We start from the raw sequence: 15673 nt of genomic DNA, 5'->3' as shown, positions 1-15673 counted from the left end.
GTGCCAGTGTACAGAATACATGACCTGCAGGGACCCTTATCGTCTGGCCTATACATATGAACTTTGAGCTGTGTGTATGTATGGTATGTATGTATGTCAAAGAAAGATAAAGGGAGCACTAAAATAACACTTCCTAGATCTGAATGACTGAAATATTCTTACTAAATACTTTATTTACATAGTTGAATGTGCTAACAACAAGATCGCAATGTCAATCAATTAAATCAAATTTATTAACCCATGGAGGTCTGGATTTGGAGCCACACTCAAACCTAAAGTGGAAGAACACACTACAGGCGGCTCTAACTTTGATGTAATGTCCTTAAAACAAGATTAAATGAGGCTCAGTAGCGTGTGTGTGGCCTCCACTTGCCTTTATGACCTCCCTCCAACGCCTGGCCAGCACCTGATGAGGTGGCAGATGGACTTCTGTGGGATCTCCTCCCAGACCTGGACTAACGCATCCCCCAACTCCTGAACAGTCTGTGGTGCAACGTGGCGTTGGTGCATGGAGCGAGACATGATGTCCCAAATGTTCTCAATTGGATTCAGGTCTGGGGAATGGACGAGCCAGTCCATAGCATCAATGCCTTCGTCTTGCAGGAACTGCTGACACACTCCAGCCACATGAGGTCTAGCATTGTCTTGCATTAGGAGGAACCCAGGGCCAACCGCACCAGCATATGGTGTCACAATGGGTCTGAGGAGCTCATCTCTGTGCCTAATGGCAGTCAGACTACCTCTGGTGAGCACATGGAGGGCTGTGCGGCCCCCAAAAAATGCCACCTCACACCATTACTGAACCGGTCATGCTGGAGGATGTTGCAGGCAGCAGAACATTCTCCACGGCGTCTCCAGACTCTGTCACATGTACTCAGTGTGAACCTGCTTTCATCTGTGAAGAGCTCAGGGCCCCAGAGGTGAATTTTCCAATGTTCTCCAATTCTCTGACAAATGCCAAATGTCCTGCAAGGTGTTGGGCTGTAAGCATAACCCCCACCTGTGGATGTCGGGCCCTCATACCAAGGCAGCTCGTTTCGTTCTAGTAAGCCTCATATTTAACAGTGAGCACCGACACTTCTGCCTTTTTCTTCTTCTACTGTTGACATTTGGCTTCCGGTAGACGAGTATGAGTAGTGCCATCTCTCTACGGGGCTGAGTCCGAAGTGTGGTTTTTGAACGCACCGTGTGAGCAGTCAGGTCCACCCTTCCGTGTACACTGCTTTCTCCTGAGAGGGAGAGCTATCTGTCTCTGTTGGGAGGACAGAGTAGCTGGACTACACTACCCTGTTTCTAACGCAACACCAAATTAAACAGAACTTTTTATATTGAATCAATTTACTAGGTGTATTGTTGCTAGCGCATACTCTGGGCGCGGGCTGCCTTACATAAATGCACTTCTAGTTTAGACATTACAGCCAGGCAGTCTTGTAGACAGCTCAGGGGTCCGTTCAGGTGGTGACACAGTGTACCGTAATGCTCTGAATATCCATTGAGTGGAGCGGCTTCGTTGCTAACTAAAGCCATACTTAATACATTAATACATTTTTGAGCGCATTGTACCACATAAAATCAGTCTGTAAACAGAACGGTAATCACATATAAGGCACACCATACATTTTTATGAAAATGTGAGGATTTTGAGTGCACTTTATAGTCGTTAAATAAAGGGAACACTTAAACAACACCATGTACTGAATTTTTTTGTTAGATACTCTCAGTTTTTGACTCATTAACACAATGCCAAGCTGGTAAAACGTTGACAGTGACCTTAAACAATATACTGGGTGTGAATGTGTGTGTGAATGGTGAATGACTGAACTGTAGTGTGAAGCGCTTTGGAGGTCGTCAAGACTAGTTAGAAGACTAGTGCTATACAAGTACAAGCCATTTTACTGCGTGCTGCTCCAGTAAGGCTTTAAAAAGGGCATTTCAATACTATTTGACGTCCACCATTCTTGTGGGAATTTTTTTCATGAAAATAAAGAATTTTAGTGAAGCTTTCTAGGAGTGGAAGTCCATGCAAATTTACCTGTTTAAAAAAATAGCATTGTAGAAAACCAGGAGCTTCATCTTAAACTCTACCGGCCTCGGTTCAATTTGGGGGGAAAAAGAGGTAAAGTCATCCTTTCTCTAAACAGAATATGGTGATTAAACTTAGCTATGTAAAGTGAAATCTCATATCATTCCTGGAAAATTGTTTTGTTTTTTGACATGGATAAGACCAATGGAGAGATGGAGATGTTTGATACCAGCTCATATGGAAGGGTAATGCTTTGTTTTTTTGAAGCCACAACTTGAGGGCACCTTGCAGTCTTTAAATTGACCCTGATCTCCTCCGTATGCCAAAGTATTCTAGAGTCAGATGAAGAGAGTCCATTTTTCTGACAGCAGTGAAAACAGCTTGATAGAATACATAAAGAGGTTACATTAGGATTATAAAATGCAATTAAAAAGTACATCTTCTTGAAAACAGTTTTGAAAATGGTTCTTTAAAACTGACAGTCTATGCTTTTTAAAGACAACCCCAATGTCAAGTCATTGAAAGTCTGTTGCAGTTCTGTTGCCTTTTGAACTATGAAAGAACAAGACTGAAATGTGGAAAAAAAAACTTGTTTTGCATTTTCCATATCTCCCTATGTCCAATGTTTCCGGAAGCCTTTTAGTGAGCTGTGCAGCATGAACTGGGTGAGAGGCAGGGCAGAACCTTGACATTTTGCCTGTCTATCAAAGTGCTAACACTTATTGACGGAAAAACACATTCACACTGACACTCTCAGCCACAGGCATTTTAGAGTTTCCACTTCACATCGGCTGAAGCAGAGCAAGGACAAAAGCCCTCCCAGTTGGGAAGGTTGTGTTTACACCCAGGATGGTCTTGTTGAAAGACAGCGCAGAACTAAATCCATCAAATCTAAATCCATGCGTTGCAAGCTAAAACCGTCTTTAAAAGACTCTCAACCACAGGCATGCTTGACACACTTAAATATATCATGAGTTTTCTTTTTGTTGGGTGTTTTTGAACCAACCACTGAAAATTGATGTTGTATTGATGATGTATTTAATACAGAGACAGTGATTCTTAATCAGAAAAGGTGGAACACTTCCTCTGGGTCCTCAAATCGAAGAGTTCTAGTATCTTGAAGTCTTTTTTTTTAAGGGGAGACTGGAACTGGAGACAGAAGCTTGATCTGTATTAATCAGGGCTCACTTTGCTGGTGCCAGGTTGGATTTTCCTTAGCCATCAGACCTCCCTTAATTATATGTGGCATTGCTTTAAAAAGGTGTCGTAAACCTTCCTGTGATTTTGATCCATTTTGACATCATAGTATGAAACACGGTACAATCTAACCAGCTTTTATAGGAGATGAGGTATGGATCTTGACTGAAATGATGAGACGCCAAACGCAACTCCCAGCCACCAGCTTCCTCAGCTGGTTGACTGGACCCAGTCTAGTTGATGAGGTGAGAGGCTTGGAGTAGAGTCATTGCTAATGCCACTGATGTAGTTCAGGCATCCGTTCAGGATGCTCCGCTTTGGAGCTTTTCTGGGGACGTCCCACCCTGAGGCAGGCCCAGAACACAAGTCATGTCAAGTATCACTTTATTGTGTCCCCTTAAAGAAATTCTCCTTACAGCAAGGTGGGACAAGAAAACATAGACAAATTCATTATGTGATTGTTTCTGTGTGCATGGGTATTATGTACAATTATCAACTAAAACAGGCTGAACAAAAATCTAGCCTGATAACCTTAAATTATCTGAATGATGGTCTGGCTAGTAAATTTTTTTTTCCTTCTGTTTGTTTTTGATTTAGGATTTCTGAATCTCCTCCCCAATGGTAGTAGCTAACCACTATGAAGTGGGTGATGTGAAGAAGGAATTGTGTTCTGCCTTTTGCAGGATTTTTATTTTTTTTATTTATTTTTTTAGTTTCTTCTAGTTAGAGTAATCTCACTCTTTATAATTTTGCCAGCAATTTTTACAATTTGCTTAATCCTGTTCTTGTTTCAAGCTGACAGACTGACAAACCAGGTGATAAAAGCGAAAGTGAAGACAGATTCAATCAGAGTCTGTGGAGAGAAGCCTTTCTGACCTCAAAACACCTCGGAATCCTCCTTGAAGATGACGGGAGGTTCACTTTGTAGAGACCTGTTGCTTCATTTTCCTGATGAAAACTATTTTTAGTCCGTAGTGTTATTGGATGTCTGCCTTGGTATTTAGCTTGGCATACAAATGAATTATTACACAGAACCATCTGTGAGGCCTTGGTTGTTTTTTTTTTTTTGTTTTTTTTTTCTTTAAGGGAAAAACCTGAAACACTGTTTACAGTGTATCACAGGCTATTTTGGACCAACAAAATGGGTTTACCTGGTAAGATCCAATTTGAGACAAAAGTAGTAGGAGGTGGACATCAGTCCACACAACTGTCTGGGGTTGGATTCCTGACTTGGGCATCATTGCTGCATGTCTTCCCACCTTCTGTCTCTGTCCACTGTGGATAAAAGGCTCCTATTGCAACCCAATCTTAAAAAGGAGCAGTAGGTAATTCATCAAGCAGGCCTGAAGAAAAGTGCTAAATGAAAACTTGTTTTGACGCTCTAAACTGAACCAAGATAGTTTTATGACAGGGGCGACCACTCGGACGCACGCAGAATCTATAAATATTTTAGTTATCCACATAAATTGAAGAGTAACTCTAACTGTGATTCACAGCATGTGATTCATTCAGAAAGTACTGCAAGCTCAGTTTAGTCATTTATTTTTCAATCGTGTGTGTGGAGAAATCAACAAGGAGTCAACCAGCAGGTGTCTTGCGGTGCATGCTGTCTACCAGTCTGAGGAGGATAGCTACTAAAAGGGATCATTTACATAACATAATAACATGGATAGTGTTCAGTTAGAGAATTTTGTGTTATTCTAAACGGCTAATTTGGGCAGCTACCTAAGAATCTATGGTGATTATATGATTTTTAGGAAAGGCACAACATCAATTTATTTAATGTATTGATTAATTTAATTGCTTAAAAGAAATGGGTATAAAACAGGGATGTCGAGGCATAGACTTTTATCGTTTAACTGCACATTCACAATGTATATTTGAGTGAAATTAGATTTTAAGGCTCCAATTAAAAACAGAAGACAAAAAACTTTATTACTATCTGGTTGGTCTTTGCCTCAAAAACTGAGTGATCCATCGTTGAAAAGGGGCTGGATGAAAGCCGCCAACACAAAATCTGCTGATTTCGGGACATTTGGACTTAATATGGCCACAGAGCATGACGGCTTGGTTCAAATCAAGTCCATGGCAATGGATATCAGCTGATGAACACAAAGACCGGCTTGTGGCAGTGTCTTTTCCCTCCTGGTAATCTGACAGCTTCCACTGACACAATGAAGGGAAAGATGGACAACTCATGCTGTCCACTTGGTGCAACTTAGGGCTGCATCCATATGGAGTTTCATCTAAACACACGATGAGCCAGAATCAAGCACGGAGTTTTAGATGCAGTTTGTTTACGCTATCCAGTTATTTTGATATTTATGATAAAGCCCACCTTTTAATGTAGGATAATCTTATATGGAATATTTTCAGAAAATCAAAACATTTGATTGATGTAAAATTTAATTGGGATAAAAGAACATGTTAAGATCTGTTTTTTACAAAATCCCTGGTATCGCGCTTATTACCTCTAACAATTCCTGTCAAGCATGTTTAGATAACAATTTTTCTTAATTTCTGCCTAATTTAGGGATGGTTTAATCAACAATTCCCTTCTTACACTCTTGTACTATAACTATGCTGTGACCTGCAGGCACATTTCTTTTATGTATTCCTCAGAATGAGAAGGAAAAGGGATCATGGTATTCAAATAAGACTGATGTTGATCTTCATCTCCAGATTGGTTTTAAGAAAATAGGTTCTTGCTTAAACTTGTCCATATCTACGAGTAGAAAAAAATATTCAGAACGACTGAAACAATAAAGGAAAGAAACCTGGTTGAGAACACAACTATCTTTTATCCACACACTTTGAGCTTATTTAATTTGTAGTTTACTTTTAAAATTAATTGGTTATTCATTGCTTCCTTTTGCTCTTGGCTGTAACCATAAAGAAGCAAAAAGGTATATATGTCCCTCATCCAATCTCCAAAAATGGGAAAGACAAGAGTAATGACTGGGGCGACAGTGGCGCAGGAGTTGGGGAGTTTGTCGGTTGGTTGCTTGTTCGAGTCCCCACTCTCACAGATTAATGGTAAATTAAATAAGTTAAAGGAGCAAAAAAATGTCTGCAACACTCACTGTTAAAGAACTGTGGTAAAGAATAAGAGTCGTTACTCTTAATTAGATCCTATCTACATGTCCACTGATTGTCTGGGACAAACAGGGTTCGCAAAACTTTGCTGGGAATTAAATAAGTCATGTAGGATGAAGATATTTGACTGCAGTCATGTGGCATAAAAGAAAAAATACCTCAAAGCCACTTTTTAAGTAAGATGAAGGTTCTGCAATTCTGTGGACCTTTCTCTCTTTCAAAGGCCCTGAAAACCCTGCTGGAGCGCATGGCTTCATGAACTGTTCGAAAATACAGTGAAGTTTAAAGAAAATCTCATGGAAAACTCAAAATGAGTTGTCACTGGGTCTTTGAGCAGGATAATAATCCAAAAACCTATGGTAAAATCATCAGATACGGTTCACCAGACACAAGTTTGACTTCTTCTATAATATGGTAGTCTCAATCCCCTGAACTAAATCGTGCAGAAAACCCGTTTACTCTGAAGGATTTTGGAGAGATGTTTCCAAAACAAATGGTCAAAGATCCCTCTGTCTTTAAAATATCAAGTTATTTATGCTTGGGGAAGGTGTTGTACATTTCTTGATTTTAGTAAATGTATTTTAGAGTTATCCATTCAGAGAAGTCTGAAATACAGGACAAACGGTGCCAGACATGCAAAGATACAACAGGGAAAAATAATCATTGAACACTTTAATTCTTTGAGTGTTTTCTAATATTTCTGTTGACATTAAACTCACACCAGATGTCCGTAACAATCCAAGTAATCCACACACAGAAATAAAATCAAAACAAACTAGTCCATAAATGATGCTGAGTTATGAAGTGCATAGGGAATAAGTATTGAACACAAGAAAGGCCTCCAAAACTAGCAAAAACCTGTCTTGCTGCTATTCTCAAATCTGGTTTTGTATTAAATGGGTTTCTCTTTGCCAACGAGAAGAGAGGTAAAAGCAAAGAGACCTTCAACAGAAAAGTCTTACTGTTGTAAAACATATTAATGGAAATGGTTGCAGCTATATTTCTACATTTCCAGTTAGTGTGATTGGAGCTATAATCCAAAAGTGGGAAAAAAAACCCCCAAAAAAACCATAAGCCACTGTCAAGTGTGCTTCGTAAAATGTCAGAGCTGAGTCGAACAATTATTCAAAAGGGTCAAGAGCCAATAGACACAGACGGCATTTGACAGACCTGTAAACAAAGTTTTTCCCCATGAAAATAAGTAATGCAATCAACCACACTGTCTTTAGGGCACACTCATTGCACAAGACTACACCACTGAAGGTTTGCTGTTTAAAGTTTGCTAACAAAGATCTGGACCAGCCAGTGAAATACTGGTAGATTAGAGTTTGGTCAGGTAAGTGCAAACACCTTGTTTTGAGGAAGAAGGGTTCTGCACATCTCGATAAAACACCACGCCTAAAGTGAAGCTTCCATATCACCATCATGCTGTGGTCTGTCTTACATCATATGGTTATGGCAGATGAGAAATGTACCAGGACATTCTTGACAAGAATGTGAAACAAATGTGCATTTTCAAGCAAGACAGTAGTCCTAAACACTAAGGTAACTTTATTGATTAGAAAGTAAAACTACTAGAATGGCTTTTCCATAATGTATTGAATACATTTCTGTAAGTATTTTCAATACTTATTCCCTTTTGTTATTCCAATTTTCATCCATAATTTCAAGACTAATTATGTGTGGATTGGGTTGTTGCCAACATCCGGTGTGAATTTAATGTCAGACATAGAAACATATTTACTGAGAAAAACATGGATATGTTGAATAGTTATGTAAACCTCTGTATGTACCTAAAATGATTCCATCTCACAGCAAATCCCTCTTCCAAGCTTCTGTCTCACACCAAAACGCATGAGTTTTACTGGTAAACCCTTTTATAAAATGAAAGTTGATTTCTGTTTGCACAGGATGCAGAGTGGGCCAGGGTCACGACGACCCACGACACCTTCTTGTGCCGGGCTGTGATCGTCACTTGCCCCCCTCATTTGGCAGGTCAGTGTGTGTCTCCCACATTTCTCTCTGCTCGCTAACTGAAATTCTCACTGATGCAGAAGGCAAATATCCCACTCCCTCATCACTTCTGTTAAATGTGGCTGACCGTGCATCCATGCATTTATATCAACAAATTTCCTCAATCTTTCACCGGCTCCGGGGTGTAGGAGTCACTTTGGCTTAAGTACAGCCAGACCGAGGTCAGGTTCCGGGCTCAGGATTTGCTTTGATTTGATTTTTGAAACCAGTGCAAGAGTTGAGGCCTAAACTTTTAACTGGAGGGGCAAAGTGACATTTGCTATGGCTCGGATGTGGGAATCTGAAAGTGGTAAACACGTCACTGTCAGCTTCCCTGCAATCAACTTACCAAGTTGAGAAACATTTGGACACCTGCAGGGGTGTCACATTTGGCATGAACCATGCATTTTGAGTTTATCCAGTTAAAATAGCATTTAAAACATTCCAAGTTAAGAATTAAATTCCAAAAGGCATTTTCCCCATCCAGCTATGTTCAAATACATATGATCAAAAATATAATTGATTTCAGAAATAGATTTCAGTGCAACTAATATATCATAGAATCGATTTAATCAGATTTTCTAAGCAATTATGTCTGTAAATGTGTAAGATTAAAGCTATGAAAAGCCAAAATGCAGTATTCATTGAACTAGATTTACCTAAGACCTTTTTTAAAAGATTTCAGCAAACCATTATTGATGGCCTCCGGAAAATGTTAAGCCATAAAAAGGTCTTCCTAAAGATGTCCCGCTTGGGTGTTCAGAGTAATGATTAATGATTAAGCTGATTAATGGAAAGTTGAGTGGAAGGGGAAAAAAAGTGTGATAAAAGAAGATGCACTTATGAAGTTCAAAGTCGGTACAGCCTTCTACCAAGAAATTGTAGACCACTTCATGTATTATAAGAAGCTATATGATGATGATGATGATGATGATGATTATATTTTTGGTATCAAAAAGATAACCTGTGCAATGTGGTAGAGAGGAAGATGGAAGACACCGGATTTAAATGTGCAGATGAAAGGAAGGCTGATTTTAAAGCAATTTGGTTTCCTCAACCTCACAGCAGAGGCGCAGGCTGAGCAGCTCCACGCCATGTTGCATTGATACAGTAATTAACATAAAAGGTGCCCTGGCCAAGTATGGGGTGCAGCTACTGTACCTACTGGAACTACATTTGTTAAGTATTGGTCTTATTTGATTATAATTACATAATTGGTTTAAGGTTGATATGAATCTGAGTTTTAAATATGCAAAAGATAACTTTTTGAAAATATTCTCATTTATTAAGACGCACCTATACACGACTGTATTTCCAGTGTTTGAGATTGTGACTTTAAAGTCTGGTTTTGTCAGAAATGTTTGATATAGGTTGCTTATCTGCTTCTAAAACAATGAAAAGGTCAATACAAGACTTTTATGCTTTCTTGTTCTAAATATGATATATGCCCTTTAATTTTTGATCAACTCAACATTTACATAAATTGAGGTGCATCTTTTTATATAGATTTCCTAATGTATTTTCAAATTCTATTTATTTTTAATCCAGTTCATTTATATACCGCCAGTTCATAATATTGTTGCAAGGCACTTTACCAAAAAAGATAATTCAAAACAATCATATATACCAATTCCAACTTAAGTACAGACATTAAACATATATATTATCAAACATGGCTGTCAAGAACAGTTTATCATTAACATTGGTTAAACAGTTTTCTAAGGAAACCCAGCAGATAGCGTCCAATCATTGCCTTGCAGCATTCACTCTTCCTGGATGAGCATCGAGCCACACTGGACAGCCGCTTGCATTGTGTTGACTTTTCAGCAATCCCTCATACAGAGCATGCGTGTAGTGACAGTGGAGAGGAAAATTTCCCTTTAACAGAAATAAAGCTCTAGCAGAACTAGGCTCAGTGTGAATGGCCATTTGCCGTTTGAGAAGACAGAGCAGAGACGTGAAAAGAACACAGATCCAGGAGTATCTGATCCAGGAGTATCCTTTATGTTAAAGAAAAGTGAAATGTTAATGGAAATAGTAGCTCCTTCAGTGGCTTCATCTAGGGGAAAAAACACAGATAAGCAGATAAGCTCTGAGCTGGTTTTCAAATCTAGGATGAAAAAGAGCACACACAGCCACTGTAAAAGCTGACAATAGAGTCTGAGAGAGCCCCCCCCCCTTCTTTCTGTATTTTTGGAATTTCATATATGAATGGAATGGCCTCACCTGCCTACAGCTGATAGTCGCTCTCTATTTTTCCAGTTTTTATAGAGTCAGTTCCTTTTTGTTATCGGTTGGGTCCCTGAAAAGGGATTGACATCACCTCTCTTTTCACTTGCATTCCGACATCAGAGGCAGTGAACACTCTCAGGACTAAGCTGGAACACCATAAATTACTAAAGGACAGAACCAATTTAACACCAAACCAGACTTGTGACTTGTTGGACCTCTGCCTCTCAACCACATATATACACACATACAGAGACAACTTTTACAGACATAAACATGGGTGTGCCATGGGCTCTCCAGTGTCAACTTTTCTGGCCAATTTGTACATGGAAGAGGTGAAGAGCAGGGCCCTCAGTGCTTAGAAGGGAACACCACCAGCTCACTGGTTTAGATATATGTAGATGACATTTGGGATGTTGAAACATTCACCAACCACATCAACTCAGCGGACAGCAACATAAGGTTTACCAGAGAGAATGCTAAGAACAACATGTTGCCTTTCCTGGATTATGCAGTACAGATTGAGGAAGATGGGAGTCTCAAAACTGGGGTTTACCGGAAGCCCACACACTCGGACCAATATCTGCGTTTCGATTCACGTCACCCACTGGAGCACAAACTTATAAGAACTCTGAGTTATCGGGCTGACAACATTCCCTCTGCCATGGAGGAGAAACAAAAAGAACAAAAGCATGTCAGAAAATCACTGCAAGCTTGTGGTTACCAGAAATGGGCTTTTGCCAAATCAGCCAACAAAGCTGGCAGAAGAAACAACACAGCGGTGAACACAGAGGAGAAAACAGAGACACAGAAATATTGTCATTCCATGTGTGTCAAGAGTTTCTCAGCAACTCAGGAGAATTTTCTGCAAACACCACATACCAGTAAATTTCAAACCTAATAACACTCTCAGACAGAAACTGATTCATCCCAAAGACAGAACACCCAAACAACACCTCAGCGCCGTTGTGAATGCGGTCCAATGCAGCGAGGACTGCTCAGACTCATACACTGGAAAAACTAAACGGCTACATAAACGCACGGAGCAGCACAGGAGAGCCAGCAACTCGGGGCAAGACTCAGCAGTCCATCCTCACCTGAAGAACAAAGTACACTCTTTTGATGCAATGATGTCCAGATTCTGGACAGGGAGAACAGATGAAAGAAGCCATCTTGGTCAAAAGAGAAAAGCCATCACTAAACAGAGGGGGAGGATTGAGCTTCCAACTCCCCAGTGTTTACAGCTCAGTTCTCCAACTCATTCCAAAGGGATTACATCAGCAGTCTGATTCAGGTGACCAGATACTCCGCTCACACCAAGCAATAGCTTCCAACGACCCAGGACAGTTATAGTGGGTGGGTCATTAATTTGCATCTGACTGAGAATGCACCTAGGAGGATGGGCCTTCATGTCCTTAAAAGCAGCAGCGCTCCAACTGCAGGTTGCTCAAGTGTGAGCCACCAGAGCTGGCAAAGACTCCTGGATAGGTGTCGAAACGTTTTCAGAAAGAACTAAACCAAAGTCTGGTTGCCTCCGATTTACATCTGTTTGGCATTTGAAACAGAAATGGTTTCGGGTACATTACCAGGATTTGGTAGCATTATTCAACTGCTACATGTAATGGTCACTATTTGAGAGGCTCTATTCTAAAATGTTGTTCTCTACAAAAGGAACAGAGGATAATTTTAATGAATACAAAAAAATTTAAACAAATGTTAGCTATTTTTAAAGGCATGCTGTCTAAAAACATTTTTGCTCAAGCTGATGAGGTGGTTTGATGAATTGAATGGGCTTCCCCAATTCAGAATTAGTAAAATACTTGTACAACTCATCAGTTAAATGTAAAGCTACAAAATTAAATGCAGCAATGTCTGTTATTGCAAAGATAGGTTTTTATGTAAATTCTTAGAAGGCCGATATCTTTTTTTCATTGCAGTGCAAAAATACCTTTTTATATTCTTTAGATGGTCTATCATGCAATCAGAAATATGATTTCTTTTCTATATGATTGTCACCGCCGTATATATCACCTTATCATCTGTATACAGAGAAATAATCTTGACACACACTAAACATAGTAATCTAGTCAAATCAGTCAACTCCATGACTATTGATTTATAAATTTATTTCACATCTTCTGTATAAAAGAAGAGCTCAGAACAGATGTCCTTGCAGGTGGCTCCCCGCACAGCAGAGCATTACTTACAGCATGGATTTATGAAGCGTCGATTGAAAAATAAACAAACTTACCGGTCCTCAAATTGCTTCGTTCTGTCTGCAAAATATTCCTTATCAGAAGTATGAAAGTTTTCCGCCTCTGATCCAGCAGGATATTCATCGCTTCTCAATCTGACCCTAATAAAACTAGACTGAACCCGTCTCAAAGTAATAACTCCATCATAGTTTCCAAACAAACAAAATGTCTGAAATTGTGACAAATGCATAACTCCGACTGCAAACACACAGAACCTCATCGCCTTTGTGGGCTGTAGAAAGATGACTTAGAACCTTGCAGAAAAAAAATAGTGGGGGCTGTATACAGGACCTTTCTGCCGTACGCCATTGTGGAAATATTTATAAGACTGTCGGAAAATGCAGCTTTTGACACGGCTGCTCATCAACTGGCTTGTTATCTACCACATTATATTTTTTTAATTTATTTTGATTTAAAGTTAAGGCATCTTTTATGGGTTATTGTACAGGCTTTCTGCAAGTTTTTCAAAATGTGTTTTTGCTTCTTTTTCTGGTCAGTTCTGTCCTTGTACCTGACCATGACAGCCTATTGTGCTAGTGGTGGTTTAGAAAAATATGGAGAGTGATCAAGTATCTCCGGCAGGTGAACAATAACTGAAAGTTATCTTTGTGAAAGAAAATCTACTTAAGACCTGAGACAGGAGCCAAGTGATGCATCATCCTTCAGTTGTTTATCTGCTACATGCCAGGTTTTCAGCTAATCTTTGCGAATCACCTTGTTCAAGCTGAAATATTTCATGTTTTTCAAATTTATACCAGCAGTCTGAATGAATACAAAAAAAACATCTAAAGATCCAAGTTGAAATGGATTATTTGCTAAGTTGTCTCACAAAAATGTTCACCTCTTGCATTTCTGATCTTTTTTTTATACATTTTTTTATTTGTAATGTCACCTAACAATGGTCACATAGGACATTGTTAGGTGATATTACAAAATAAAACCCCTTAGAAACAATTGTGATCTGGACTTGAACTGAGTGATGAAGCAGTAGAAATAAAACCAAAACATCGAACAGGTGATAATATCTGTAAATACAAGAATTTCTTATATGGTGTGCATTGGAAGTCGAGTAAAAACCCATCATGATATAAAGTCATGATAAACAATTCATTCACTCTCCCCACCTTTAATCACAGAAATGAGAGTCGTTGAGGTAAAATCTGTGTCGTTACCTTGTGATGGACAGGCGACCTGTCCAGGGTGTTCCCCGCCTCGCTCCCTTTGACCACTGGAGACGGGCACCACCAAGAATTTAGATGTCTGCATGAACCTCTTTTCTTTTTAAGCGCTGTAGGACTAAATTTAAATTTTTCTGCTCCTGTAGCTTATTTTAACAGATTTTCTTTTCATGTGCGGGGTCTGCAGACTTTTGTGATTGGTCAGAGATTTGAAGTGAACATCGTCACTACACTGACAAGTCCTGCAGTACGATGGACCTATGAGGACTTTACTAAGGGTTCTGATCTTGCAACTAAAAGACCAAATTTCTCTGTTTTCGCTTAGTATGCATTTGCCTTTAATGGGTATAGATAACAGATGAGTTCTAATTTAAAATCTGCTGTCAGTGACACACAGTAGATACTGTATGTGATGTCTTCATCATCTAATCCCCATTTCCCCACTATAACCCACAAGTGACAAGATTCTTCAGTGGAAGTCTTACTTTTCTTAGATGTTATGACTGTCTAATACAGTTGGTTAAATCATGTACCCGTTTTGCAAATTCATCATTTGCACAAATTTTATTTTCATCTTTATAAAGAGCTTTTCAATTTGATGATTTGAGATCTTTTCCAAAAATGTTTTGCTAAATCGACTTATAGCTCTTGGTCAGCAAGACAGAGGAGGAAGGAGTATGAAAAGGAGAAGGGCTGGAGGTTGTTTGTGTCTGCTGGTTCAGTTTCATTCAGTTGTTTTTATTTTGTGCCTGTGCACCCTGCAGGTCTAATTCACATTCAGTTATGTAAAACCAACTCGGTCCACACAGGTTTGTGGTGACAGTGGAGTGTATACTTCAGGAGGAATACATTTTCTAAGAGAGCAAAATAGAGACTGTCTTAAATGTATTTTAAACAGAATTTATTAGTTATTTTTCTAGCTATCCTGTAAAGGACTGCTTTAAAGTAAGAATCTCCAGTTTTGTTAAAATACTGGCACCTTGACAGCTTCTCTTTTTCTTCTGAAACCCATTTGGACAAATCTAGAAAAGTCTTGAATTGGATTTAGGTAATTTCCAACACTGCAGAAAATAAATAAATAAAATGAAAAGTATATGCACTTCGAGACTTGATTCCCTGTCCCATTAAGTTTCATCCATCCATCCATCTAGCCATTTAGTCTCATTTCTTACATAAAACATGTTGGGATCCTGACTCTTACTCAGATCCCAAATGGGAAAGACCAAGACTCAATAATAGCACTCACACGGAGGTAGTGAAGATGCACAAATTGGAGAAATGAGATCAGGGGGACTCTGAGTGGAGCTGATGCAGGTCGAAGTGGAAATGGGAGTCAAGGCTGGCTTGTAAGGAACTGGAGCCTAAACTCAAGACTACACTGCGACTGTGTCTGTTTGTACTGAGGTGGCCGCAGATCTGTCGCTCAGGGCCTCATACTCAGAGCAATGGAACATGTCCAGGATTCCTAATGAGACAGGTCTAGGAGCAGCATTGAATTATGCAGCATGGATTGCTTCAGCTCTTATGCCACAGTGCAACGCTTGGGCCTTAAATCAGCGTGGGCAACATGACGAGGATCCTCGAGGAAAAAAAAAAAAAATGAAAAAAAAGAGGCCAAAGTCGCCCCGATGATTGAGACGTCGCCCCGCTGTAAGGAAGCGGGGGATGCAGTAAGGAGCCGA

At 39.6% G+C, this 15673-nt stretch overlaps 1 protein-coding gene across 2 annotated transcripts in view; it reads left to right on the top strand.

Annotated features, from left to right (window-relative positions):
* The window catches only part of si:ch211-127i16.2 (probable flavin-containing monoamine oxidase A), a 99303-nt gene that overhangs the window by 15788 nt on the left and 67842 nt on the right, over positions 1 to 15673 (top strand). For both annotated transcript variants that reach the window (XM_036140075.1, XM_021317296.2), the window contains exon 7: positions 8227 to 8311. In XM_036140075.1, the coding sequence (XP_035995968.1) occupies positions 8227 to 8311 (85 nt within the window). The remainder of the gene's footprint in view (positions 1 to 8226; positions 8312 to 15673) is intronic.

This window comes from Fundulus heteroclitus, chromosome 8 (assembly GCF_011125445.2).
Source record: "Fundulus heteroclitus isolate FHET01 chromosome 8, MU-UCD_Fhet_4.1, whole genome shotgun sequence".
Classification (NCBI taxonomy): Eukaryota; Metazoa; Chordata; class Actinopteri; order Cyprinodontiformes; family Fundulidae; genus Fundulus; species Fundulus heteroclitus.
This window is presented reverse-complemented; position numbering and strand designations above follow the sequence as displayed.